Below are 27,265 nucleotides of genomic sequence, written 5' to 3'. Positions count from 1 at the left end.
TAACCACATTAATAAAGAAAGCAGTGGAGAATAGAATTTAAAAGCCCAATTAATATTGGAAGTTTATTTCAAAAAGTCAAAATTAGACCACTTTTTCTATACCCAACTCGGCCACCGCCACCGCCGCCGTATCACTTCGTCACTTCCACCGTGTTCACCGCATTTCACACAGCTCATTCCATATTCTTCTATCTCTCCAAACCTTTATTAATTAAGTTTTCTGGCTTGTGAGGTTCCAGCTTCAACTCAAATCCTGTGAAATTAAGGTATGAATTCATTGTACCTTGCTTTTCTCTAAGCTTCAAAATATAGATTGAATTGAAGGAACTTCACCCCCTCTCTTAGGATTTGGTGATTGATTGCTTGAATTGGTAATGGAGTTAGTCTGATTTGGGCAGAAATTCTGAATAAAATTGAAAGGTGCAAAATTTTGCTCTGTTTTCTTAATTAAGTTCATCTTATTGCTTATACAAATAGTACTCTATGTTAATGATGCATTCATGTGAGTATAAGTATGAAATTGATGGATTGAGCAAGATTCTGTTAAATATGATTATGCCATCTGTTAAAAGCATGATCTTCCATGTTTATGCCTAGTGCTTCAGAGTGTCATTAAGAAAACAGAAACAATCATATTCCATATGAAGATATGATGAACAAAACAATCACATGAGGGAAAAATGATCACCAATGTTCAAAACATGTGCATAATGAACACATACATATTAAGATGGCAAAAATAAATGATCTGATCCGCCATAAAGAGCGAAATCAGATCTAATACAAGTAACAACACAGCAAGGCAATGTTTTGCAAGTTCAGCGTACAAGCCGAATCAAGTGCGGCATTTATTCAAATCCGAGCAAACACGCTCGACTATTCGAAGAAGGGAAACAGTTCAACATAAGAACAAGCCAAGTGCAGCAGTTATTCTAGCGACCCTCTGTGAAACAATGCAAGCTATGTATCAACCACTGAAACAACAAGAGTAATAAAAGATGTAGAAAAAGTTTAGGTTACAAAAACTCTACCTGATTAGAAGCTTGAAATGTGTGACCTATGCTGCATAAAACAAGCGATAATAGATATGAGAGTATATAACATGAAATTATAAAGATTAAGTTGGGGTAAGCATTTGAAAGATAACTCACCTGCCAATGATAAACGAATCTCGATCATTTAGCAGGAGCAGGAGGAGGAGGAGGAAAGATAGAGAGCTTGAATTCAGAGTCTTTGCCAAATATATTTTCATTTTCAGCAGCAATATCCCTGGCCGCGTCAACTGCATCTGTGCATGTGGTCAAATCCAACATCTTGAAGCTCTTTACTTTAGCCAGATCAAGTGGAATGTCACGAAGCTTGTCACAGTTCTTGAGCACAAGGCTTCTAAGCTTGGGGTAGTGATGGGGTTTAGCCTGCCAGAAAGCTAAATCTGTCTGTTCAATCTGCAGGAATTGAAGAGACGGAAAACCTCCACCCGCATCTTCTAACTCCCAGGTGCTCCCGATAAATGCTTGATATTTTAGCTTGAGCACCTCAAGCTTCTGGAGCGATCTGAGAATAGAGATTTCTTGCCATTTGAGGGAAGTCCAGCACAGTGTGAGGCTTGTAAGTCCAGATGGGAATTGATCAACTTTTGGCAGGCAATTCAGTCGCTCCGTGTCTTGTGCCTTGTCGTTTACTAGTTTCAGCTTTCCCAGATATCTCATCTTCCTCACACTATCAAAAGGTCCCTTTTCGTCGGAAAGCAATGCTAGTTTCCCACGGATGCCCAATTTCTTCAGATTGGGAGCCCGCAGATGAAGTTCCTTGCAACTCTCCACGGAGATTAAGCCCAGTGTTTGAAGCTCATTTGCACAATCAGATGATGACTTGGCCGCGGGCAAAGTTGCAGAGGCATTTGTCTTAAAATACCTCAAGTACCTCATCTTCCATATGTTGGCTTTAACAGCGAGGGTAGGGGATGTGGTGTTGATGATAAGAGTTTGCATGTTGGAAATCTTGTTGAAATCTGGAGAAAGCATCGACAAAGTGATGAACAAGGCAATGTACCTCATATGGATCAAAGTGTAGAGGTCAGTATCGATATCCTTCAATATCAAGGGTTGAATATCGAAAACTCTAAGAAACTTAAAGGCTTTAATGAGGTTTGTGCTTTCTTTCCCAGACAGGTCATCACAGGGCTCCTTGGAAAAACAAACAAATGAGCGGGCACGAGGAGTAAGACATTTTGATGAGATATAGCTCTTGCAATCGGAATGAATAGAAAGACGGCGGCACCACTCAGAGATTGGAGGTACACAATGTCCTTGTTCATTGAGCCTGATCTCTTGGAGAAAGTTTTCAGTTGCAGCTTCACTGCGGCAGAAATCACGCAAGGTATCATGAATCTGGCATGTTTTGATATTACCATCAGCTCTAAACTTGAGAGCTTTGACCAAGTTTCTACTGACGAGATCCTTCAAATAATTCTGTCCAACCTCCTCCAATGAAGTACGGGCATCCTTCTGCTGTATGAACCCTTCTCCAATCCACATGCGGATCAATTTCGAAGCTGAAATCTCATAGTCTTCTGGGAACAGTCCCAGATAGAGAAAGCAAGGTCGCAAATAGTGAGGTAGGCTCTCATAACTCAAAGATATGAATTTTGTCATGCGTTCTTGCGGGTCGTCTTTGAGATATGAGTTCACATCTTCCGACACTTTAATCCATTCCCTTTTAGTTGCAAACACATTTTTTGGGTCTGATAACTCGTAGAGGATGCCTCCTATGACTACTATCGCAAGTGGCAGTCCATCACAATCATATGCAATTTTATTCCCGACTTTTACCAGTTGAGAAGGGCATTCGAGCTTGCCCAGTGCCTCCAACCGGAACAGCTCCCAGCTTTCTTCTGGCTCAAAGGGCCGCAATGGCTCGAAGGGTCTTGGCTTACTAGCAGCGCTTCCCACACTCTCTTCACGACTGGTGAGCAAGACTTTACTTTTGTTGTCTTGTAACGGGAGAGCCTTTTTAAGTTGTTCCCAAGCAAGTATGCTCCATACATCATCCATCACTATTAGGAAAGTGCCCTCCCGGAGATAATTGTAAACAATATCAGCTAATTCCTCGTCATCTTTGGCGCGCATGTCGGGGTTTAGAGTGGTAAGTTGGCCGAGTATCCGTAAAAAAATATCTTTCTTTGTGAACTTTGCTGAAACAGTAATCCATACGCGGGTAGGGAACTTTAAGATGATTTCAGGATCATTATAAATCTTCCATGCCAACGTCGTCTTGCCCAGCCCAAACATACCAGTCAGAGAAATGACATCAAGACCGTCGGCATCTTGAGTCAAACGGCGTATGAGGCGTTCGGTCACGTCTGCAAAGCCCACCACATTCTTGTCCTTTCTTGGTGGTCGAGGCTGTTGGAGAAGTTTATTTGAGTTCAAATAGGTGTAGGAAGAAATTTGCTTTCTAAGTCCTAATAAATGAACCTAGGTTCATTATACTTGTATAATTATTGTGGAAAAATGTTCATATTGGACATGAACTATGCCAAGACTCCCTCAAACATTCATAATCAGCTCAATTGGAACATTCCACTAAATTATCTTGATCAAAGATAATGAAGAAGAGCAAGATGAGGACAAAGAAGAATGTTAAGAAGAAGATGATGAATGTCACGGACGCTAATGTCCCACATCGGTTAAGAAGAGCAATTGCTTTGGATTTATAGATCAAATAGGGTCTCTTTTCCTAACTGGCTAGTCTTTTGGATAAGTTCTCATGTTTGGCTTGTAATAAGAAAGAAGAAGAAGAATAAGATGCAAAAGAAGAGGCCATGATTGTCATGTCAGTATGCGGGAGTAACAAGAGGAAGAGGATATGAAGAAGGTAAGAAGGAACATAATAGAAGAAGGTAGCAAGGAAAGGAAGATGGAGAGGAAGAAGAGGCCATCATCTTGGATTGGAGCAAGGAACGTAAAGAATAGGAAGAGGAAAAGGCCATCATCGTCAATGTTGGCGATGAATAAAAGATTTGCAATCCAAGTTGGAGCAAATATGATGAATCTTTGAGGTTTCTTGCACTAGCAATGACCACCATTAGAAATGGAATGTTAATGTTAGTATTGAGCCGATTTTGAGAGTTAGAGGATTTGTTGGCAATTTAGATAGTGTATTGCATCAAGGGGCGGATCTAGAAATTTTAAACTATTACATTCAAACTCAGGCCACTAAAATAGAAGATTTCTAAGACCAATTCCAAACCGACTTGCACTCATACTAGATTACACAATTTTATGGGTAATGTATATACATAAACGTTAAAATTGTTGGGTAGCCCTCTATGACACCATGGATGTCCCCCACTAATTGCATATGAAATTGTTTTCGTAATCATAGATGAAATTAAAAGATTTAAAAAAAAGCATATGAATATGAGAGGGTACCTCAGAAGGTGTATCCTTTTTGTCGTCGTCGGTGATGAGGTTGATGTCATTCCTCAACTGTGTGACTCGGCCGCTGATGCCCTCCACCGTCTGCCCAATGCTGTGGAGATTGAGCAGCTTTTTGTGGCCAGTCAGGATTTTTTTGATAAACCGACTACTCGTCCCTGCTTCTCTGTTCTTTACCATGAATGCATCAATGATGTCTTCGACGTCATAAACAGCATCGTGAATCTCCTTCCGCATCAGCTTTATTCGCTCGTTGCTTTTCCTCATCTTCACCGTGTCCTTGAGGAAGGCTTGGAAGTGGAGTAGATCGCTTTCCAACTTCTTGATGTTTCCCTCCGTGTCGTTGATCAAATGGGCTTCGTGCTGCACCAGCTCCTTCAGGTTGTTCAGCAGGAACTCTGTTGCTGCGTCCGCCATCTCTCTTTCTCTCCCCTTTTTGCCTCTTATCTTTTTTATTTGCTGGAGTGGGAAGAAGTAGCCTTCATTTATGTTATATAAATATAAGTGCAATTTACTTTGAGCTTTCACACGTATTCAAATCTAGTGGAGTATACTAACAAATTAATTTCTTAAAAAAGCATCTTAGGTTGTGATGCAGTTCTAGCCGACGATGCTGAAAGTCACACTTGAAATTCGCACGGGACTTGCGAAACAGGGGCCGAGGACTCAATGTCATCGCTACTCCTTTATGTATGATGGAATTTTGCCACCAGAGATCATTTAAGGGGGCACAAATGTCATTTTATTATTTTTTGGATTTTATTTTGTTTTATGCATTTTCGGTTTTCCTTTTATTTGAAACTAAATCAAAATTTTACTTGATTTTAATTTTTTGTTGAGAAAAAATATTGAATTTTTTATTTTTTGGAATCTAAAATTTTGCATACATATAATTAAGTCCTATGTGAAATCCGAAGGTATAACATCAAAATGAAGTGGTTGTATCGATCCGGGCTATATTATGGGGATTCCCGGAGTAATTAGTCTATAAAATCCTTAATTATGATGGGTTAAATCTAATCTTATTATTTGCTCAAATTAATCTCTACAAAGCATCTTAGCATGTGATGTAATTTTGTATATCGATGCACATGGTTACATAATTGAATAAGCGTATGCAAAATATAATAAAAGATTTGTAGAGAAGGAAGGGTTAAGCTAAAGCCTAAAACCTCTTTAATGGAGTATAGAAATTACGAATACATTATATGTGGAATATGTTTTGCTCTGAAAATGTATAAATTCAAAAATTAAATATTTTTCGTGAAATCAAACATAAACTACGAATTCATTCAACAAATTATGAATCCATCGTTGATCTTTACGATCTTAGAGTTGAGAATAACTCTTAATTTTTATTTTAGCAGACCTCTATATTAATCATAAACATTTTATGCCGATCTTTAATTAGTTTTGAACTAGGAGTATAGTGTATTCACCAAGGTTATAAGGTTACAACTTTTGTATTGTGGGTCCTTCAATTGTTATTTTATGTAGTGGTTTTGTATTTTTTTTATTTAAATATTATAAATAATAATAATAGTAGTATTATAATAAGGTTGTTATATGTGAAGGCGTGTAAAGTCATATGATTCTTATCGACAACGTATTAATCAGATTACTTATTTGAATTAATCCATAATTTAGGGTCAGTTGACTTCACAATATATTGGGTTTGTGAATAAATATAACTAAACTTTTATATATCAAAAAATAGTTATGCTGTCATTAAACAGTCGAAATTTAGTATGCATTCATGTATGTGATACAATATTCAATGGCAAGTTGATATTTGTTTATTTAAATAAAACAAATATTAATGTCACTCATACCCTACCACATCACTATATTTTCACTAATAATTACTCTGAATATTTTTACAATATCTATGCTTTCATTCATCGGTAGCTGCTGTCAAAACATAAAATGTCAAATTCTGGCTGAGTTTAATATGCTAAACATATGAATATGAACGTTTATTATACTTTTGGGATAAATTGTTAATGTATAAATATAAAAATATGAGTATAAGAAGCTAATTTATGCAATAGACCAAATTAAAATTATTAATAAATAATTTAAGTTTGAGTTGGTATACACTTTAATTTGTTTCGATCAAACCACAATTTTATATTATTGAACCGTCATTATATTTTTCCTAAAAATTCATTAGTTTCATCTGAAAACTAATCCCACAAAATAAATCAGTATAAGACAAAACTAATCAGTCTATAGATGTACCATATTAAATTCCAAGTGGTTAAATGTGAACTAATTAGAGTATTACATTAATTAGTCAATGGTCTTTTTTAACTCATTTTTATCATTTGTGAACGTGAAAGGCCAGCTGTGATGGCTAACTTTAGGGATCAATTCGATTTCTTTAATATCAAGTTGGATTTGTTGTTATATTAGACCCTACTAATAGATAGAAGAATGAAATATGAAATCATATGACAATTCCAAACAAATTGAAATATTAAAGTAGTACATAGTACATGTCTTAAAACACAAGTTCTAAAAGTCAAATGCATAAAGTTGAGTTTAAAGGAAAATATATTTGTATACTATGTTTTAATTTGTGAAGTTATGGTTTTGATGAATTCTCAAGAAAAACTAATTCAAATTATGGAAATTGAGCATTATATATAGGGCAATCTTGAAACATTATATTGTACTGGTGGTAATGCTTCCCATGATTTTATTTTCTCTTCTATTTAATTTTTAATAACTATGCTTCCCATGGATTTATGCTAAAAGTGAATGTCCGTTTCATTTTATTTTATTTTATTTTTTCTCTTTATTAATTCAATGTCTTATCAATTCAAAACTGAAATAGTTTTGAGTACAATTTAAAATGGAGGTTCAATTGATCCGTTTCACGGATCATTGAAACTAAAGTCTTAATTTTACAAGTAAAATAAGAAAAATGCAAAGTGAATTTATCATTTATTATGCTTAATATATAAATTAATTATTTCTAATTTTCTAAAGTTGGATAATCATATTTCCCCTGAGAAGATCATAGTATGGCCCATTACCAAAAGTTGGGCTAAAATATAGAAATTTTCCTTTGGGCTAATTAGGATATAAAATCTAACTAAGTTGTTTAATCTGGGCCTTTATTTTGAATGCGAAAAGAATATTTTTTTGGCCAACATCCTAAGTCTGATTATATTATTTCTGTATTAACCATTTTTCTTTCTCTATATCATATTATTTGCAATTGCAAGTAAATATAAAACTCGGGTAAAGTTCGTAATATTTTTATCAAGTTTAAAGTTCATGGGAAAAAATGTAACTTTTTTAATATTCCTTGATATTAGGGGCAAACATCCCTAAAAAAATTATTTGAATAATATGGAGTAGTAATTAAAATAAACTTTTGAAAGTGAAAAGTAATCAGATGATGCTAGCCCGTCTTACTAGGAGAGTTTTGAGCTACTCAAAATACTCGACCTAGAAGATTTTGGGGTGAAGAGTTTATCAGAAACTATCGGCACATTGATCGAGTTAAGATATTTGGGATTGAGAAACAATTACATACAAGAGATTCCGCACTCGTTTGGTGGCTTGAAAAGGCTTGAGACACTTGATATAGCTCTAAACTTTATGGTGGAAGTGTCGGATATTATACGGGAAATGGCAAACCTTCGTAATCTCCACATGTCTGATGTGATATGTCGAAAGCCTTTGAAAATAGGAAAGTTAGAGAAGTTAAAGACCCTAACCTACATCTCTATTTATGATTGGACGGATGAGATGTCAGGCGTGGAGATGATGACTCGTCTCAAAAAATTGGGCTTCGAAGAAGTTGATGAAAACTTGGATGTAGGCAAGATCTTTGCTAATTTGAAGAAATGTTGGGCTCTTGATCACCTTATCTTGAAAAGGTGTCGTTTCAGAAGCATGTCGTGTTTAGATGAGATTATTGCTCTGCGTAGACTCAAAGCTATCAAACTGGATGCCTCAAATTGCAGAATGCATACACTGGTCGACAAATGGTGATCCAACACAATGGATTTCGCTGGCTTAAGGTCCTTTGCATTGGTGAGTTGTGGAATCTTAGAAATTTACATGTTAGAGAAGGTGAAATTGTCCACATTTGGACACCCTCCCAGAAGAAATTGGGTTGATGATGTATCTTAGGAAGTTTAAGATGGTTACTACAAAACACATTGCAATAAAGATCAAAAATTCAAGTCTAACCTCCAACATATTGGAGGTGGATATCAGTCCATAACTTGTACTAGTACTACCTTCGTCTCATTATAAGTAACTCATTTCATATTTTAGCAAAAATCAACCTCTTTATTTTTTCTTACTTTATTATCTTTTCTCTTTTGCTTTATTCTATTTGCACTAACTTATTAATCAAAACTTTTTTAATCCATGTGCTGAAAAGAAATGGCTTCACTTTTTTCTTTTAATAATTCTAGGATTTTCTTAAAAATGATATAGATATCTAAAATTTTAAAACAAAATTCACAAAGACCTATTCATGTGTCGATGTCTTCCAAGCGATAAAATGCCAAATTATGTCATAATGTATAGTGATGGATCCGCGAATTTCTGATGTTAGTAAAAGCTGGTAGAGAATGAAAACTACAACACACAGAATTTACGTGGTTCGATTTACTGAAGTAAATCTACGTCCACGGGAAGAAGGGAGGGCTAGATTGTATTGCTTGATCTGTTTTCTACAGCTTACAAATACAAACTTGCTATTTGCTATATGGTGTTTTTATCTCTAGAGAGCTTAACCTTCTCGTATCAGATCTAAGTTCTATTTATATCTTGAACTAAGATCGTGGCTTGCATCACCACCCTAAGTCGTGGATGTCGTGTAGGTCATGGCCTAAGATCGTGGATGTAGCGTAGGTCATGGCCTACGATCGTGGCCTGAGTTGACACCACGTGGTAGTGGGTGTGTTGGACATCCTGTATGGGTCCACTAACTCCTTGTTCGGTCGAATACTGAGACCGAACTGCTTTGGTTGCCGATCTGAGAGTAGAGCTTGATGCCGACCTGAGAGCAGAGCTTGATAGGATGGCTTTTACCGAGCTGTAGGCTGAGGCCGAACTCTTTGGTAATGCCGAACTCATACTCCTGCTTTGGTTGCCGATCTGAGAGTAGAGCTTGATAGGTTGGCTTTTACCGAGCTGTAGGCTGAGGCCGAACTCTTTGGTAATGCCGAACTCATACTCTTCCTTGGGCTTTGGGCTGATGGGCCGTCATTGCTGTTGGGCTTGTTTAGTACGCACCCCATCACTACCCCCCCCGAAAAGCGAAGTGAATCACTTCGGCGAAGCGAGTCACTTCGGCATTCTGGAAAAGGGTACGGGGGAGGCTGAAGTCAGGGGACGTGCCCTGCGCGTGACTGCATTAAATGCGGCATTAAATGCGACAGTAAAATCCGGCCGTCGAATCCTGAAAAGGTGGAATATGAAACGGTGCGATGATTTGAAATCTTTTCCAAATCTGATAAATACCGCCTTTCTTCATCATTTGAACACCTTTGCTATTGGCTTCTTCTGCACTCTCTATCTTTTGCGTGAAAAATTTCCTTCCGCTTTCAAAAATTTCCTCAGGATTTCTTCAAACTTTCAAAGAGTAAGAACCATGTCTGCTTCTTCTTCGTCTGAGTCTGGTAGCGGTAGAAAAGGGGGTAAGGGGTCTTCTAGCCGGAAAGAATCCGGGGAGAAGACCGTAGAGTATTTTCACAGTATCTTGAGTAAGGATACTGTGATATCCCTTTACGAAAAATACTCTTTTCCTGGGGGGAAGGCGGTGGTTCCCGACGATGATCATAGGGCTAACGACCCGCCGGAGGGTTATGCCACCGTTTACGAAGCCTGCTTAGAATGCGGGCTTCGTTTCCCTCTTCCCCCACCTTTTGTAGAGCTTCTTGATTTTTTTCAACTCCCTTTAGGTCAGGTGACTCCGAACTCTTGGAGGCACTTGTCGGCTTTTGCTGCCGAACTCCGTAGGTTAGATAAGGATCTGTCTCTGCGGGCAATCCTTAATTTTTTCCAATTTAAAAGGAAGGGATCTTGGTTTTACTTGATCCCCTTACAGCCTTTTAGGGCATTCTGCAAAACCAAGTGGCCGAAATGGCAAAACCGCTTCTTTTTTTATAATAGGACAGCGGCTCCGGGCTTCCCCTGGAGAGGGCCGAAGTCCGTGATTCCTCATCCTCGGTTAGAACCATTGGCCGAGCTCGATGGCGAGCTCAACAAGATTCCCGTAGTTAGGAAACAATACACGGAGTCTGAGCTCGTCAAGGGCGACGTCGTGTTCGACATCTCGTCTTCGGACGAAGAGGCCGAGGGTGAGGATTTTTCTTTACCTTTATGTTCTACTGCTTTAACGAAGAAAACTAACCTTGCTTTCTTGCTTTTTGGCAGTGTACATGCTGAACAAGGCTACCCGAAAATCTTTGGAGTCCAAGGAGCCGGAGAGGCCGAAAACCACCAGCTCGGCGTCTGATGCCGAGAGGACTCCGAAAAGGCAAAAAACCTCTTCGGATCCGAAGAAGCCGGAGTCAACTTCGGCAAAGGGGAGGGGGAAGGCCCAGAAGCCCCCGAGAGCGCCCGAGAAAGACGTGGTCTTGGCGCCTCCTTCGGAACATATCTGTGAGCCGTTTTTATGGCCCACGGACTTCGCCGAGGTGAATTCTCTTCTTGATTTTCTGGCCTTGCTTTTTTCCTGTATTTTTTGTGGTCCCTTTGTTGACTTTTTTCTTTATTCATTTTCAGAGGAACGATATGCTCTCCAAGCTCGTCGCCGTCGAACTCTCCAAAGCGTCCAATGACTATGCTGAGATGCAGAGGAAGTTGGCGGCTGCTTGTCATCGGGCCGAACAGGCTGAAGCTAACTTTGAGAAGGCCAGAGCTGCTAGGATTTCGGCCCAGGATGAAGCTCAGTTTGCCAAAAACCAGCTCGTCATCCAGCGGGAGCAGACGAAACGGAGGGATGCTGCTGCCGTGGTTGCCCAAGGGGAGGCTCTCCGTGTTTACACGGAGAAACTCTTTTTGAGCAGCCAGTTCTCGGCCTTTGTCGGTAGTCTGGTAAGGCTAATTGCCGATAAGGGCGAGCAGGGGGCCGATGTCGTGCTGCCTCTGTACAGCCGAGAGATAGCGGCTCGGCTTCAGAATCTGCCGCTCCTTGAGGAGCTCGCTTCATCTTCGGACCTGCTTTCTGCAGACCGAGTCCGGAGTTGTCGAGCTGATCGGGACGAGAACCTGGAGGCTATCTTTGCCTCCGTGGGACCCGTTTCACCCGCTTCGACTTACAACGGAGAGGGTGAGGCCGAGCCACTGGAGCGGGAGGCCGAAGTCGATCAGGCCGGGCATCCGGAGAAGGAAGCCGATCAGGAGGCGGAGGCGAGGCCGGCAGGAGGCGAGGCTGAGGCTGAGGTAGCCCAGGAGAAAGAAGCTGTACCAGACCGAGGAGCCGGAGACGAAGCTGGCGGAGTATGATTTCGTCTCCCTTCTCTTAGTCTAGTTTCTTCCTTGTAAAATGGCCTTGAAGCCCTAGTGTAAAAAATTTTCCTTGTGAATGAAAAATTCTCTACACTTGTCTTCGTATAGCTTTTCGTACTCGCCTTTATTCCTGTTGTATTTTACTATCTGCTCGGTACAGCTGCCGAACTAATATAGCTGCTTTGTACCCAAGGAGATGGAGATACTTCACTGGAAACGGCTGTACTCTTCGGCTTTGGACGAAGCTGAGAGAAGAGCTATAGCCGATCAGACGAAGAATGACGAGCTTCTGGCTCGTTTAGTGAAGCTGGAGGCCGATATCAAGGACTTAGAGTCCGATAAGAAAGATCTGGAGGCCGAGCTGAATACGGCCATTGCTGAGAGGACTGCGTATGAGGATTACATCCGTGTGCGCGGGGGAATGACCATATCAGATGTTCAGAGTCGAGTTGACGAACTGTGGGAGGAATATCATGTACTCCGTATGAACAATGTGCTGGAGAGCCCGGCTTGCCAACAAGTTGTGACATCACTGCGGCGTTGGGCTTCTCGGTACAACATTGTTCTTTCTCGGCGCCCCTCCATAGAAAGATTCCTTCGGCATATCGCGCCAACAGATGCTCGCACTCCAGATCAAACCTCTGGTTCCCTTGTTCAAAATCCTACTCCCAGCCAACAACGAACTCCGGAACAGCCGGAAACGTCAAGACGAGAACGGGCTCAGGAGCAACCGGAATCGTCAAGACAGGGACGGACTGAAATTCGCCGAGGAGTTGTGACTATGAGCGAGCAAGATCAGCAGATGCTTATTGCAGAGACTCTTCATCGCCGAGGTGTTAGGACTTCTCGGGCTCGGGGAAGAGGCGTTGGGTCGAGGATAGCATCTCGTCGACCTGCTTATTCTTCATCTGCTCGGAACAACCGAACTCGGCTTCCAGAGGATTTTGCAGATAGGTGGCTTAACTTCAGCAACCCTGGACAGTAGAATAGTCCTTTGTAATAGCGTAACGCCATTTTGTAGGGTAGCTAAGTTGTATGCCGAACAAGATTTGAAAAATGAAATTTTGTTTTCGCTTCTAACACTGTATTTACAGCTTAGCGAAAAAATTTCATCGTACTCGTCCTCGGTCTTATGAAGTAAACTTCTTTGACCGGACTTGGGCCTTGGTCTTATGAAGTAAACTTCTTTGACCGGACTTGGTCCTTGGTCTGATGAAATAAACATCTTTGACCGGACTCGTCTTTGGTCTGATGAAATAAACATCTTTGACCGGACTCGTCTTTGGTCTGATGAAATAAACATCTTTGACCGGACTCGTCTTTGGTCTGATGAAATAAAAATCTTTGACCGGACTCGTCTTTGATCTGATGAAATAAACATCTTTGACCGGACTCGTCTTTGGTCTGATGAAATAAACATCTTTGACCGGACTTGGTTTGTGTTCTAATTTGGCGATTTTTGTCGCCGGGATCGAACTTTCCCTTGTCCTAATTCGGCGAGTTTTATCGCGTGGATCGGACTTTCCCAGTTAACCGAAGTGGTCTTATGCAGTAAACCTCTTTGACTAGACGTGGTCGTCCCCGGCCTTATGAGGTAAACTTCTTTGACCGAACTTGGTCGTCCTAATTCGGCGAGGTTTATCGCGTGGATCGGACTTTCCCTTATTGCAGTTCGTTTCAGACGAAGTGCTTGTTAAGCTGAATCGCGGTCTTGTATCCTCCTTGGAAGCTTGGACTCACAATCGTCGGCTTATTGCAGTTCGTTTCAGACGGACTGCTTGTTAAGCTGAATTGTGGTCCTATATCCTCCGTAGAAGCTTGGACTCACAATAGTCTTTAATAATCGATCTAAAAAGGGGATCAGTCTTTAAAGAACGATATACCTTGGTACCATTTGTAAGAGACGACAAGCACATCGAGACAAAACACATAGAGAAAAAATGAAAAAGATGAAAGAAAAAAACTTTAAACTTTTTTTTAAAAAACGACAAGTAAAAGGTACAAGTAAAAAACAAACAAATAAAAACACATACCCCTATGACCGAACTAGACACAAGACGGACTGACCGGACTTTTGTCTCTTACAAGTGGAACTTCTTGAGGTTGGAGACGTGCCATGTTCGGGGTACTTGTTCTCCTGACATGTGAGTCAATTTATAAGACCCTTTGCCGAGGACTTCTGACACCCGATATGGACCCTCCCATGTGGGTTCGAGTTTGCCCAGCTTTTCTGCTCGGCTTACTTCGTTGTTTCTCAAGACGAGATCTCCCACTTGAAATTGAAGCTTTTTCACCCTTTGGTTATAATACCGGGCTACTTGCTCCTTATACTTGGCTGCTTTTATGCACGCCAATTCTCTTCTTTCTTCGGCGAGATCTAGTTCTGCTCTCAGTCCGTCGTCATTCATTTCTGAGGAGAAATTTAGAGTTCGGGGACTGGGTACGCCGATCTCCACCGGAATTACGGCTTCAGTGCCGTACACCAGACTATACGGAGTTTCACCGTTGGAGGTTTTGGGTGTAGTTCGGTAGGACCATAGGACTTGAGGGAGATTTTCTACCCATTGTCCTTTGGCTTGTTCTAACCGAGCTTTTAACCCTTTCACCAGAATCCGGTTCGTTACTTCCGTTTGTCCGTTTGCTTGGGGATGGGAGACCGAAGTGAACCGCTGTTGAATGTTCAGCTCTTGGCACCAATTCTTGAACGTCTTGTCGGTGAACTGAGTCCCATTATCCGAGATGAGGATGTGGGGTATGCCAAATCGGCACACTATGTTCTTCCAGACGAAGTCCAATGCCTTTGAGCTCGTTATCGTAGCTAATGGTTCAGCCTCCACCCACTTCGTGAAGTAGTCCACGGCAACGATAAGGAATTTCATTTGCCGAGGAGCTTGAGGAAGTGGTCCCACTATGTCTATGCCCCATTGCATGAAAGGCCAAGGGCTTTGCATAGTGTATAGATCGGTCTGCGGCATCCTTGGGACATTTGCATGAATTTGGCACTTCGTACACTTCTTGACGAGCTGCACTGCCTCTTGTACCATGGTTGGCCAATAATATCCCCATCTCAGAACTTTTTTAGCTAAAGCTCTGGCTCCGATGTGGCTACCGCACGATCCTTCATGAACTTCTCTGAGGATGTAGTCCGTCTCTTCTGGTCCTACGCACCGCAATAACGGCTGGAGGTAAGACTTTCTAAAGAGGACTCCTTCATGAAGTTCGTACCGAAGTGCTCGGCACGTGATCTTCCGAGCTTCTCTCTTATCCTCGGGCAATTGTCCTTGATTCAGGTACTGCAAGATCGGCGTCATCCAGTTCGGCGAGCTGGATACTGAATGTACTTCGGCTTCATCAATGCTTCGATGCATTAATTCTTCCGCTTTTGAGCTCGGATCTGAGGCCAACTTACTTAAGGCATCTGCTCGGCTATTTTCCGCTCTGGGAATGCGGATTATCCGAAAATAGGAGAAACTTCGGCTGATGCTTTGCGCTTTGTCCAAATACTTCTTCATTCTCTCGTCACGAGCTTCACTTGTACCCAACATGTGATTTACTATGACTTGTGAATCACAATGGACTTTGAGAGATTTGACGAGCAGACTTTGCGCTAACTGGAGTCCGGCCAGGAGGGCTTCGTACTCGGCTTCATTATTAGTAGTGGGGAATAGGAAACGAAGTGAGTAGGTTACCTCGTGTCCGTCGGGAGCGACAAGTAAAATACCAGCTCCACTTCCCATCTTGTTTGAAGCTCCATCTACGAATCCGCTCCAGCAGTCCGGCGGCTCTACTTCGGATTCCGAGGGCAGTGCTAGTTCGGCATTGGCAGAATTCTTCTGTTCGGCAATAACAGGAATTGCTTGATCGAACTTTGCTTCTGCAAGAAAATCTGCCAAGGCTTGTCCCTTGATGGCTTTCCGAGGTAGATATTCAATTGTGTGCTCTCCCAACTCTATAGCCCACTTGGCGATTCTGCCTGATGCTTCTGGTTTGGTCAACACTTGCCGAAGTGGCAGATCAGTTAAGACGCATACCTTGTGAGCATAGAAGTATGGCCGCAGTCTCCTTGCTGCATTTACTAATGCCAGAGCAATCTTTTCCAGTGGTTGATACCTGGTTTCTGGACCTCTTAATGCTCGGCTTGTAAAGTAGATGGGAAGCTGCTTTAGGCCTTCTTCTCGAACAAGTACCGCGCTGATGGTTTGATCCGATGCCGCTAAGTATAAGAATATTACTTCGGCTTCGGTTGGAGCAGAGAGAATAGGAAGCTCGGCTAGATAACTTTTGAGCTCGTCAAAGGCCTTTTTCTGCTCGGCTCCCCACTCGAACTTTGGTGCCTTTTTCAACACCTTGAAGAACGACAGTTGCTTTTCGGCTGCTTGGGAAAGGAATCGACTCAGTGCGGCTAGACATCCGGTTAGCCTTTGCACGTCATGTATGGACTTCGGCATTTCCATGTTCTGAACGACTTGAACTTTTGAGGGGTTTGCCTTGAGTCCGTCTTTTGAAACCCAACAACCTAGAAACTTTCCCGAATCTACCAAAAAGGTACACTTTTGGGGATTAAGTTTGAGGTTGGCTTTCTTGAGCACGTTGAGAGTGGACTTGAGGTTGTGCTCGTACTCCGAGGTGCTTTTGCTCTTGACGACTATATCGTCAACATACACTTCGACCTCCTTTCCAATCAGGTGCCGAAAAAGCTTGTCTACCATCCTTTGATAAGTGGCTCCGGCATTCTTTAAACCGAATGGCATCTTTTTATAAGCGAAAATGCCGAAATCAGTAATGAAGGCCGTTTTTGAAGCGTCAATCTCATCCATTAAAACCTGATGGTATCCTTTGTATAGATCAAGAAAACAAAAAATTTCAAAGCCTATCAGAGCTTCTACTTTTTTATCTATGTTCGGAAGGGGATAGCAATCTTTGGGACAGTGCTTATTTAGATCGGTGAAATCTATGCACATCCGCCATCCTCCTTCCTTTTTCTTGATCATGACAGGATTGGCCACCCACGAAGGATACTTCACTTCGAATAACACATCCGCCTTCAATAATTGACGGACTTCGTCATGGATGACTTGACTTCGTTCTGCCGCAAAGAGTCTTTGCTTCTGTTTTATCGGCCGGACCGAAGGATCAATATTTAAACGATGAGTGATTACCTCGGGGGGCACTCCGGTCATGTCCAACGGAGACCATGCAAAGACGTCTTTGTACTCCTTGAGGAGCTGGATGGTTTTTTCCCGAAGTAGAGGCGTTCCCGCGAAGCCGATCTTAACCGTTCTGGATGGATCGTCTTCGTACAGCTGAACTGTCATTGAGTTCGGCTCCGGTATGACTTCGGTCATCGCCTCTGACTCCGGCTGCTGTGATTGCTATGCTTGGTGGTGCCGATCTGACTGTTCGGCACTTCTAAGCGCAATTTGCAGACATTCCTTTGCTCTCTTTTGGTCACCTCGGATGACCGCTATCCCTCCTTTAGTAGGGATCTTGATGGTGAGGTGATAGGTGGAGCAAACGGCCCGAACTGTGTTGAGCCAGTCTCTTCCCAGGATGACGTTGTACGGGGACCGAGCTTTCACCACGAAAAACTCAATCATCGTACTGGAGCTAGTAGGCGCTTTCCCCACCGTGATCGGAAGGCTGATAATACCTTCAGGGCGGGTGTCCTCCTGGGTGAAGCTCTTCAGGGGAAGCGGAGCCGGGCTGAGCCGAGCTGGGTCCACTTCTAGTTTGTCGAAGCACTCTTTAAAAAGAATGCTGACTGACGCTCCTGTATCCACAAACACCCTGTGGATCAGTTTGTTTGCCACTCCGGCTTGGATGACAATGGCGTCTTGGTGAGGAGAGATGGCCGGGACGGGATCAGCATCCGAGAACGTAATCACTTCGTCCTGCTTCAGCCTTTTATGCGTTGGCTCTTCTCGATTGGAGCCTCTGCGCTCTGACTTCAGGGACGACTTGGTCTTCCCGGCAGGGAGAGCGTCAATAGTCAGGATTACTCCATCATATTGCGGCTCGTCATCGTCTTCAGGATCCGGCTGCCTTTTCGGATCCTGAGGAGCGCAGTTCGCACCTCTCTGCTTCTTATTCTTCTTTGACTGCTTGCTTTGGTATTTTTTCAATGTCCCTGCCCTCACAAGAACATCGATACCTGCAGCCAAGTTTCTGCACTCCTCGGTATCGTGACCGTGGTCTTGATGGTAGGAGCAGTAGTTATCCTGGGGTCGGCGCGCGGCAGATTTCGTCATCCGCTTTGGCTTTTCGAACAGGTCAGAGTGTAGTTCGAAAATTTCCGCTCTCGGCTTGTTCAGCGGTACGAACTGAGCGGGCGGCTTCTCGGGATTGAGACGGGGTCCCAATCTGTCTTGCACCGGAGTCCTTTGAATCCTTTCAAAAGGAGTTCGGCGAGGATGTCCCTGATCGCCAAAAGGAGTTCGGCGAGGATGTCCCTGATCGCTATGATCGGGCTTCCTCCTGTCTCCTCGGGACGATGAGCTGTCTAACGACCGTTTGCGACGGTCTGCCTCATCGGCCCGGGAGTACTGGTCCGCAATGTCCCACATTTCCTGAGCTGTCTGCGGACCGCACTCAACGAGCTTCCTGTAGAGAGCTCCGGGCAGGATTCCATTTTGGAATGCCGAGATGACAAGCAGATCGTTGAGATCGTCTACTTGCAGGCATTCCTTGTGGAATCTTGTCATAAAGTCGCTGATTTTTTCGTCGCGACCTTGACGAATGGAAAGCAGCTGAGCCGAAGTGATTCGGGCTTCCGCTTTCTGAAAGAACCTCCTGTGGAAGGCATCCATTAGATCTCGGTAAGATCTGATGCTGCCCTGGGGGAGGCTATCGAACCACCTTCTCGCGTTCCCGATGAGCAGCTCGGGAAACAGCTTGCACATGTGGACCTCGTTGAGACCCTGGTTCGCCATGTTATACTGATAGCGCCCCAAGAAATCGTGAGGGTCCACGAGCCCGTCGTAAGTCATCGACGGAGTTCGGTAGTTCTGTGGTAGGGGAGTTCGGGTGATGTCGTCCGAGAACGGAGTCTTCAGTGCTCCGTACACGGCGAATCCGATATCTCGTCGGTATGGAAGAGATTGAGTTCTCCTGTGATTCCGGTACCGAGGAAGAGCAGGAATATGTCGGGGTTGAGGATTCTTCTTCCTGGAAGACACGGCACTACTGCAGTAGTGACTTTCATGTCTGGATGAGGAAGGAGAATCCTCCGCTTTCGTCTTCGGCTCCTGGCTCTTTTGCAGGAAGGCTAAGAACTCATCCTGCTTCTCCGCCAAGAACAGCTTGACAGCCTCATTCAAATCAGGCTGCTGGGAAGACTCAGTGGGACGATTTTTGGAGCGGCCTGTTCCTTCGCCATGAGAACTGGTGGTGGATTTATCCCTAGGCTGTTTTCCAGACCTATGGGATGGATTGGCTTCCTCCTGGTTCTCACGGGCAGGAATACGGGTACTCTGCGATCTGGTATGCATTTTTTGGGTGGAAAAAAATGGATCAAAAATTCGCTTTATCACAAATTTTGTTCTTCGGTTCCCACAGACGGCGCCAGTGATGGATCCGCGAATTTCTGATGTTAGTAAAAGCTGGTAGAGAATGAAAACTACAACACACAGAATTTACGTGGTTCGATTTACTGAAGTAAATCTACGTCCACGGGAAGAAGGGAGGGCTAGATTGTATTGCTTGATCTGTTTTCTACAGCTTACAAATACAAACTTGCTATTTGCTATATGGTGTTTTTATCTCTAGAGAGCTTAACCTTCTCGTATCAGATCTAAGTTCTATTTATATCTTGAACTAAGATCGTGGCTTGCATCACCACCCTAAGTCGTGGATGTCGTGTAGGTCATGGCCTAAGATCGTGGATGTAGCGTAGGTCATGGCCTACGATCGTGGCCTGAGTTGACACCACGTGGTAGTGGGTGTGTTGGACATCCTGTATGGGTCCACTAACTCCTTGTTCGGTCGAATACTGAGACCGAACTGCTTTGGTTGCCGATCTGAGAGTAGAGCTTGATGCCGACCTGAGAGCAGAGCTTGATAGGATGGCTTTTACCGAGCTGTAGGCTGAGGCCGAACTCTTTGGTAATGCCGAACTCATACTCCTGCTTTGGTTGCCGATCTGAGAGTAGAGCTTGATAGGTTGGCTTTTACCGAGCTGTAGGCTGAGGCCGAACTCTTTGGTAATGCCGAACTCATACTCTTCCTTGGGCTTTGGGCTGATGGGCCGTCATTGCTGTTGGGCTTGTTTAGTACGCACCCCATCATATAGGAATTATTATGTGGCATATTAATTATATGAATACTGGTTATTTTTATTATTATCTATTAAATTTAATATTTTTTATGAAAATATTAAATGAATTAAAATATGTGTCGTTATGGGCGGCATGTCCCATTAAATGAACGTGGACACACGAAAATAAATGAGTATGGAACAATGTTATAGTTGGCTTTATTTTACAAGAGAATGTCCTTTTTATTTTATATCTTTTCTCTATAATTTATTTTCTGATAATTCTGTATGGACGCACAGAAAAGTAGCTTGATCTATAATACTCCCTCTTCTCACGAAATAATGTCTTGATTTGTTATTTTGGAACCTTCACAATTTAAAATCCCAACCTATTCTATTAAATTTTTACACTCACATTCTACTATAAAATTATACTAATATGTATTGCATTCCACTAACTAACTCTGCTGCTATGCTACACATTTCTTAAAACTTATGCCGAATTAAACTGAACTATAAATCATGGACGAAGGGATTATCTTGTCATTTCAAAATGAAATAGTTTTTTAGAATAATTTGAATGAAGGTTCAGTTTATCAGTTTTAAATCCATGGATCATTAAAACTGAAGTTTTAATTTTTCAAGTAAAATGGAGTAAGATAATTGCAAAATGGATATTTATGATAAGCTTATTATTTCAATCACATATTATGGCCCATTACATAAAGTTGGATCAAAATATTGGAAAAAAATTCTTTTGGGCCTTCATTTTGCATGAGAAAGAGAAAGAGAAAGCATATTTATTTGGGCCAACTACCTAAAGTGAATAAATCATTTTTCTAGTAATTCTTTTATTCTTCAAAGTACACATTTGTTTTGATGAATATTTAAAATTTCATAAAACTATAGTAGATAGATTCAATGAACCAGAGCAGTTGCTAATGCTTCAAATTTCAAGAAGTTAATTTTAAATCATTGATCATCAAGCTCATTAAATCATCACTTGTAAATCATTTAACATAAATCATCAATGTATATTAGTATTCTAATCAAAATATTTCACATACCCAAATAAAAGTAATATAAATAAATACTGTATATGATACCCAAATAAAATCAATATAAATGAATAGATAAATGAAATTTCAACATAGAATAAATGTGAATTCCATACAAAACTCGGTGACAAAATTGCATTAAATGTGTATACTTTTAGATCATCTGCTTCTTCAAGCTCTCTCTCTTTTGGAATTAAATATTAAATATACAAAAAAAGGAGAAAAGCTCATTAAAGATCTGCTTGTTCATTTTAGCTCCACACAGAGCTTGAGAGAGAAGTGAAGAGAGAGATCAGTTGCTTTTCCCTCACTCACTACTAACTTTAACTCATTTATACCTCGGACCAGTCTTCTTCTTTTCCTTCTTTAGGGTTTTGTCCCAACCAACTCCAAAAATTAACCTCAAGATCTCCTTTGCCTTTTGTTTTCAGTTTGCAATTTGCCTGTATTCAACTTAAAAGGGGGGAAATTGAAAAAAGGGGTTGCAAATTTGGAGCTATGTGTGAATTGGGATGAACAAATTTGACATTTTTGGGGGATTTTGGGAGGGTGGGGGGGGGGGGGGGGGGGGGGATGAGCTTGAGTGGTTAAGCTTCTTTCTTTTCTTGCCCTTAGTTTTGGTAGTTCTATTTTAGGAAATAAAAATTGAGTCTTTTTTTCCTTCTTTTGGAATATGAGGTTGTCTTCTTCTTCTTCTTCAACTAATACTGGATTTAATGATCAGTCTGAGGAAGGTAAGCTCTATTGTTTGCTTTAATTCACATTAGGTTTGTTGTATTTTTCATGGGAATGCTTTATTTCAGCTTCTTTTTTTGTGCTTGTGTTGGCAGGGGAGAAGAAATGCTTGAATTCGGAGCTGTGGCACGCTTGTGCCGGCCCTCTGGTGTCGCTTCCCCAGCTCGGGAGCCGGGTGGTTTACTTCCCTCAAGGCCATAGTGAGCAGGTTTTGTGAAGAATTTTCAGTTTAAGCAGTTTTTATTTTAGCTGTGGAGTATATTTTAGGGTATTGATACACTGCTTTTTTCGATTTATATGATATTTCTGAGCTTGCAGCTTATTGATGTAGTTGGAAAATTTAATTGAATTCTATGTATAGAAAAGCCGATAGCTTAGTGTGATGCATAATCGATCATAGAGTAGTGGAACGGTGAATTTTACAGGATTTTAGACCGAATTGGAACCCCGTCACTTTGAGTTGCTTATGTAGTGAATTAGCATGTATTTTCATGTTCCCCCTTTTTCCAAGTAATTGGTGAGTTGAACAATGTGATTATTCTCGTAAATTTTACGGTGACCTGTTCGTGGAGCCTTTGTAGTCACTTTAGGCAAGTAGTTTTTGCTCGAAGATACTATATTTGCGTTGGTGGACGTGCGACATAGGCAAACATTGATTTGGATTGCCTGAAATCGAACTTTTAAATTTGTTTTCTTGAAGTGTTATAGTCCTATGTCTTGATATATATCGGACTTATGATGATGGTGGTCTTAAGAACTAAGCTATCTTAGGGTTACATCAAATGTCTCGTATCTCTTTGGTGGTATTTATCCAGGTTTCCGCCTCTTCCAACAAGGAAGTAGATGGCGCTGTCCCTAACTATCCCGGCTTGCAACCGCAACTAATATGCCAACTTCACAATGTTACCATGCACGTAAGTTGTGTATTATACCGTCATTGTATGATTTTACTATATTTTAAAATCTTATGGAGAGCTTTGTTCTTAAAATCTTGATTTTCTAAACTGCAGGCTGATGTTGAAACCGATGAAGTCTACGCTCAAATGACTTTGCAGCCGCTTACCCCTGTAATTTACTTTTAGACTTATTTATATTTGTGTTCTTGATTTCGTTATTTTATTGTTCATTAGTTTGTCGTTTGCTATTTTGTTAGCAAGAGCAGAAGGACATATGCCTACTACCGTCAGAACTCGGCACTCCAAGCAAACAGCCAACGAATTATTTCTGTAAAACGTTGACTGCTAGCGACACCAGCACTCATGGAGGATTTTCTGTCCCTCGTCGAGCAGCTGAAAAAGTTTTTCCTCCGCTCGTAAGTTTACTAGTGCCTCGCTATCCAGTTTTTTGGTCGTCATGAATTTCTATATTTGAACTGTGTATTTACTGCGTGTATAGGACTATTCTCAAACCCCTCCGGTTCAAGAATTAATCGCAAAGGATCTTCACGGCAACGAGTGGAAGTTCAGGCATATATTTCGAGGTGAGTTGTTTGTACGAAATAACTTGTTCGAAAAGGGGCTATAGTATTTTTTTTTCCTAGTTATAATCGAAATCAGGACAATGTAGACTTCTCTATGTTGTAGCTATTGTGATGGCCAATTTATGAAGCTGCAATCTTGTCTTTTCCAGGTCAGCCGAAGAGGCATCTCCTAACAACAGGCTGGAGCGTGTTTGTGAGTGCAAAGAGACTAGTTGCCGGAGATTCTGTTATTTTCATCTGGTATGCAGCTTTATGCTCTTTAGGCTTTGTCATTCGAGCTTTTGATCGACTTTTGGAAGGATAATATTCTAAATTTAGAAAATTCATACAAAATGGATTAGATTTAGGTTGTTTCCATTTGTAATTACGGCCACGACTTTTTTTGTAGGAACGAAAACAACCAAATGTTTTTGGGGATTCGGCGTGCCAGTCGACCGCAAACTGTCATGCCTTCATCAGTGCTGTCAAGCGATAGTATGCACATTGGGCTTCTTGCTGCTGCTGCCCATGCTGCAGCTACGAATAGTCCGTTCACCATTTTCTACAATCCCAGGTAAATTTCCGCAACAGCTTACCGTATTAGGCAATATCCAGCTTCAAATTCTTGGGTTTACAAATTTCAGGGCGAGTCCATCGGATTTTGTGATACCTCTCGCAAAATATGCCAAAGCAGTTTATCATACGAGAGTTTCTGTGGGTATGCGCTTTAGGATGCTTTTTGAAACTGAAGAATCGAGTGTCCGGAGGTACGTCTTTTCATTTTTCGTTTCCTCCTCTTCCATTATGCAAATTTCTTTTTATATATTTTTCTTGAATTTGGGATTTTTAGGTATATGGGCACAATAACGGGTATCAGTGATTTGGATCCAGTTCGTTGGCCAAGCTCACATTGGCGCTCGGTGAAGGTATGGACATATCTAAGCTGCTCTGATCTAATAATCAATTTAAAATTGGATAATATTTTTGAAGTTGTGGTGTCGTATATTTTCATGTTTAGGTCGGATGGGACGAGTCGGCTGCAGGGGAGAGACAGCCTAGAGTTTCATTGTGGGAGATCGAACCTCTGACAACTTTTCCCATGTACCCGTCTCCGTTCTCCCTCAGATTGAAGCGACCGTGGCCAACTGGACTGCCGTCATTTCCTGGTCTGGTTTATCGACTGACTTTGAAAATTTATGGTTTCCTTCCTCAATCGACCATTAATTTGATCCTACTTTATTCATGTTTCGTCGTTTAGGTCTTAAAGATGGCGATATGGGTATGAATTTTCCGATGCCATGGCTCCGCGGGGGTGTCGGAGATCAAGGCCTTCAGTCGCTAAATTTCCAGGGCGTTTCCCCTTGGATGTTGCCGAGGCTAGACAATTCGAATCTCTGTTTACAACCCGATATTTACCAAGTAATGGCGGCCGCTGCAATGCAGGACACAGGGTCGTTAGATCCCTCGAAAATCCTCAATCAGTCCTTCCAATTTCAGCAAAACGCCCCCAACGTTTCCGCTTCACTGCTACAGAATCAGATGCTGCAACAGCCCCATTCCCAACAGAGCTTCCTGCAGAACCTTCCGGAAAGCAGCATCGTTTCTCAGGCTCAGATGTTGCATCAACAACTACAGGGCCGTCATTCGTTTATCAATCATCTTCAGCAGCAGCTGACGCCTCAACAGCTGAATCCTCAATTTCAAGATCAGGTGACGAAAAAATCTATTCCGGCTAGCTTGCAGATGGGGTTGACTTCGGAATCTCAGTTCACGCCCGTGCAGGCCTTGTCTTCAACGAGCCAGCTACAGAACTTCTCCAACCTCATCGGGAATCACATGGCTTCGTCTAACAACTCTTCGATGCAAAGTGTTCTGAGCTCATTTTCCTGCGAAGGAACATCTCCACACATGAACTTGAACGGACCTCATCCTCTCGTCTCTCATTCCCCGGCAAAACGAGTAGCGTTAGACCCGCAGCTTCCTTCCAAGGTTTCTCATTTCGGAGTGCCCCATCTGGAAGAGCTGGTGACGCCTAATTCCAAGGTCTCGGACCTTTCGGCTTTGCTGCCTCCGTTCCATGGTAAAGAATTTTCGGATTTCCAAGGTGTGGCACATTCTCCCGACAATCTGATGTTCGGAGTCGGTATGTCTAACCTTAGAAACAGTGGAAATGCGAACGAGCCGTTGTCAATGGCATATGCGAACCCCACATTTCCAAGTGGCTCAGGCACTGAATTTCCTCTCAACTCGGACATGACTTCCTCCAGTTGTGTAGACGGGTCGGGTTACATGCAGTCCTCGGAAAACGTGGACCAAACAAACCCGACATCGAGAGCCTTTGTAAAGGTGAGTAGCATTAGGTGCACATTGTCTTCTTCTCGATCACTGCGATCCAATTGCTGCTGATTTGCATAGTTTTCAATGTTGTAGGTTCACAAGTTGGGGTCTTTCGGGCGGTCACTCGATATCTCCAAATTCAGCTGCTATTCTGAGCTGCGGAGCGAGCTTGCTCGCATGTTTGGACTCGAGGGCTTGTTGGAAGATCCTCAGAGATCAGGCTGGCAGCTTGTATTCGTTGACCGAGAGAATGACATTCTTCTCCTCGGCGATGATCCTTGGCAGTAAGTAACCATCTCTCTTTGACACTGCTTCGATTATCTTTTGGTGCGTGTCACACGTCTGTTATAGATTTGATAACCTACGCTCGTGTGTTATAGTCTGCGAATCACATAAAAGAGTGATCAACCGGAATAGGTGGGACTCAAAATTGCGTCTTTCGACCAAAAATTCACCCACTCCACCACTAGGCCGCCTCGGGATTACATTCTACGAAGCCTTTACATCCTACATTTTCGTGTTTCTTGACAATCTAAGCATCTAGTCGTTTGCATCGCAGGGAATTCGTGAACAGCGTGTGGTACATCAAGATACTGTCGCCTGTTGAAGTGCAGCAAATGGGGAAAGAGGGCCTCGATCTTCCAGATTCGGCCCAAAATCATCGGGTCTCCACCAGCAGCAACAGCTGCGATGACTACATGAGCAGGAAGGACTCCAGAAGTGGCTTAAACGGCATACCATCCGTAGGGTCTCTCGAATACTGATGGAAATCTTGCTCGTCGTCCTCTTGAGTTCCTTCTCCCCCGGCCTTACCCGAAAAGGCCGAGGGTATGTAAGCTTGCTGTATGTATATTATATGGTGAATCCTTGTCTTGTTAGGGCTACTCTGTAAGAATTTTAAGAACATTTATTGCAATTTGAAATGAGGAAAAAATGTAGACTTTTATTGCTATATAGATATAGATACAGATGTTTTTGAACATTTGTAATCAAATGGTCATATATCTCAAAAATGGTCTATATCTTGGATTGATTGATGTATGTATATGGAAAAAATGAATCTGGTGAAGTTGAAAACCATTATTATGGAATAAAATGACAGCTTAAAGGGTACTAAATCTCTATTTATAGGTTTTTTATTCCTTTCTTATTTCTTATATTATCTATATATCTAAAATAAATGACAATTTTTTAGAGTGTTGGTTGATGGGCTTTGACACATTACATGTCACATTTTAAGGTAGCCATTTGAGTTACTTAATCCATTGGATTTATATTCATGCAATAGTGTTGGGTTGTTCAAGAATAAACACTATTTCGAGATTGTCCATGATTGAAATATCTTGGTATTACATGACATTAAGTATCAAAATGTATTTACTCAATCATAAAATATAGTAATAATCCATTAAATTGAATACTACTCGTACTATCTTAATTCATTAGTTTTTATAAACAAGTAAATTACACAAATTCATAAGAGTATTCATACTAATTATTC

General features: G+C 41.9%; 2 protein-coding genes and 1 long non-coding RNA gene across 3 annotated transcripts; 2 read left to right on the top strand and 1 right to left on the bottom strand.

Annotated features, from left to right (window-relative positions):
* Nucleotides 1-3: 3 nt before the first annotated feature.
* On the top strand, nucleotides 4-5,261 carry LOC121756915. The gene is made up of 2 exons (XR_006041127.1): nucleotides 4-266; nucleotides 5,018-5,261. It is a non-coding gene; the product is annotated as an uncharacterized LOC121756915 (long non-coding RNA).
* Nucleotides 613-4,905, bottom strand: LOC121756914 (late blight resistance protein R1-A-like). Its single transcript, XM_042152344.1, has 4 exons — nucleotides 4,434-4,905; nucleotides 1,152-3,404; nucleotides 1,032-1,062; nucleotides 613-943 (listed from the first exon to the last, which is right to left on the bottom strand). Exons 1-2 carry the CDS (start codon nucleotides 4,854-4,856, stop codon nucleotides 1,176-1,178), a joined length of 2,652 nt encoding a protein of 883 aa, XP_042008278.1. The 5' UTR covers nucleotides 4,857-4,905; the 3' UTR covers nucleotides 613-943; nucleotides 1,032-1,062; nucleotides 1,152-1,175.
* Nucleotides 5,262-21,816: 16,555 nt separating the features above from the next.
* LOC121758592 (auxin response factor 6-like) lies at nucleotides 21,817-26,746 on the top strand. The gene is made up of 14 exons (XM_042153960.1): nucleotides 21,817-21,967; nucleotides 22,064-22,176; nucleotides 22,784-22,882; nucleotides 22,979-23,035; nucleotides 23,122-23,280; nucleotides 23,364-23,448; nucleotides 23,598-23,688; nucleotides 23,837-24,001; nucleotides 24,072-24,194; nucleotides 24,278-24,353; nucleotides 24,446-24,593; nucleotides 24,686-25,773; nucleotides 25,858-26,048; nucleotides 26,324-26,746. Exons 1-14 carry the CDS (start codon nucleotides 21,907-21,909, stop codon nucleotides 26,526-26,528), a joined length of 2,661 nt encoding a protein of 886 aa, XP_042009894.1. The 5' UTR covers nucleotides 21,817-21,906; the 3' UTR covers nucleotides 26,529-26,746.
* The last annotated feature ends 519 nt before the right edge of the window (nucleotides 26,747-27,265 follow it).

Source organism: Salvia splendens, chromosome 12 (assembly GCF_004379255.2).
Source record: "Salvia splendens isolate huo1 chromosome 12, SspV2, whole genome shotgun sequence".
Classification (NCBI taxonomy): domain Eukaryota; kingdom Viridiplantae; phylum Streptophyta; class Magnoliopsida; order Lamiales; family Lamiaceae; genus Salvia; species Salvia splendens.
The sequence above is the reverse complement of the archived record's forward strand: the minus strand, read 5'-3'. Positions and strand labels throughout refer to the sequence as shown.

Excerpts from the sequence above, each read along its gene's own strand:
- LOC121756914 (XM_042152344.1), bottom strand. The coding sequence starts at position 4,856 with ATGGCGGACGCAGCAACAGAGTTCCTGCTGAACAACCTGAAGGAGCTG. Across the intron at positions 3,405-4,433 it reads AAAAGGATACACCTTCTGAG|CCTCGACCACCAAGAAAGGA; the intron begins GTACCCTCTCAT and ends CTTCTCCAACAG.
- LOC121758592 (XM_042153960.1), top strand. The coding sequence starts at position 21,907 with ATGAGGTTGTCTTCTTCTTCTTCTTCAACTAATACTGGATTTAATGAT. Across the intron at positions 24,195-24,277 it reads GAAGAATCGAGTGTCCGGAG|GTATATGGGCACAATAACGG; the intron begins GTACGTCTTTTC and ends TGGGATTTTTAG. Across the intron at positions 26,049-26,323 it reads CTCGGCGATGATCCTTGGCA|GGAATTCGTGAACAGCGTGT; the intron begins GTAAGTAACCAT and ends TTTGCATCGCAG.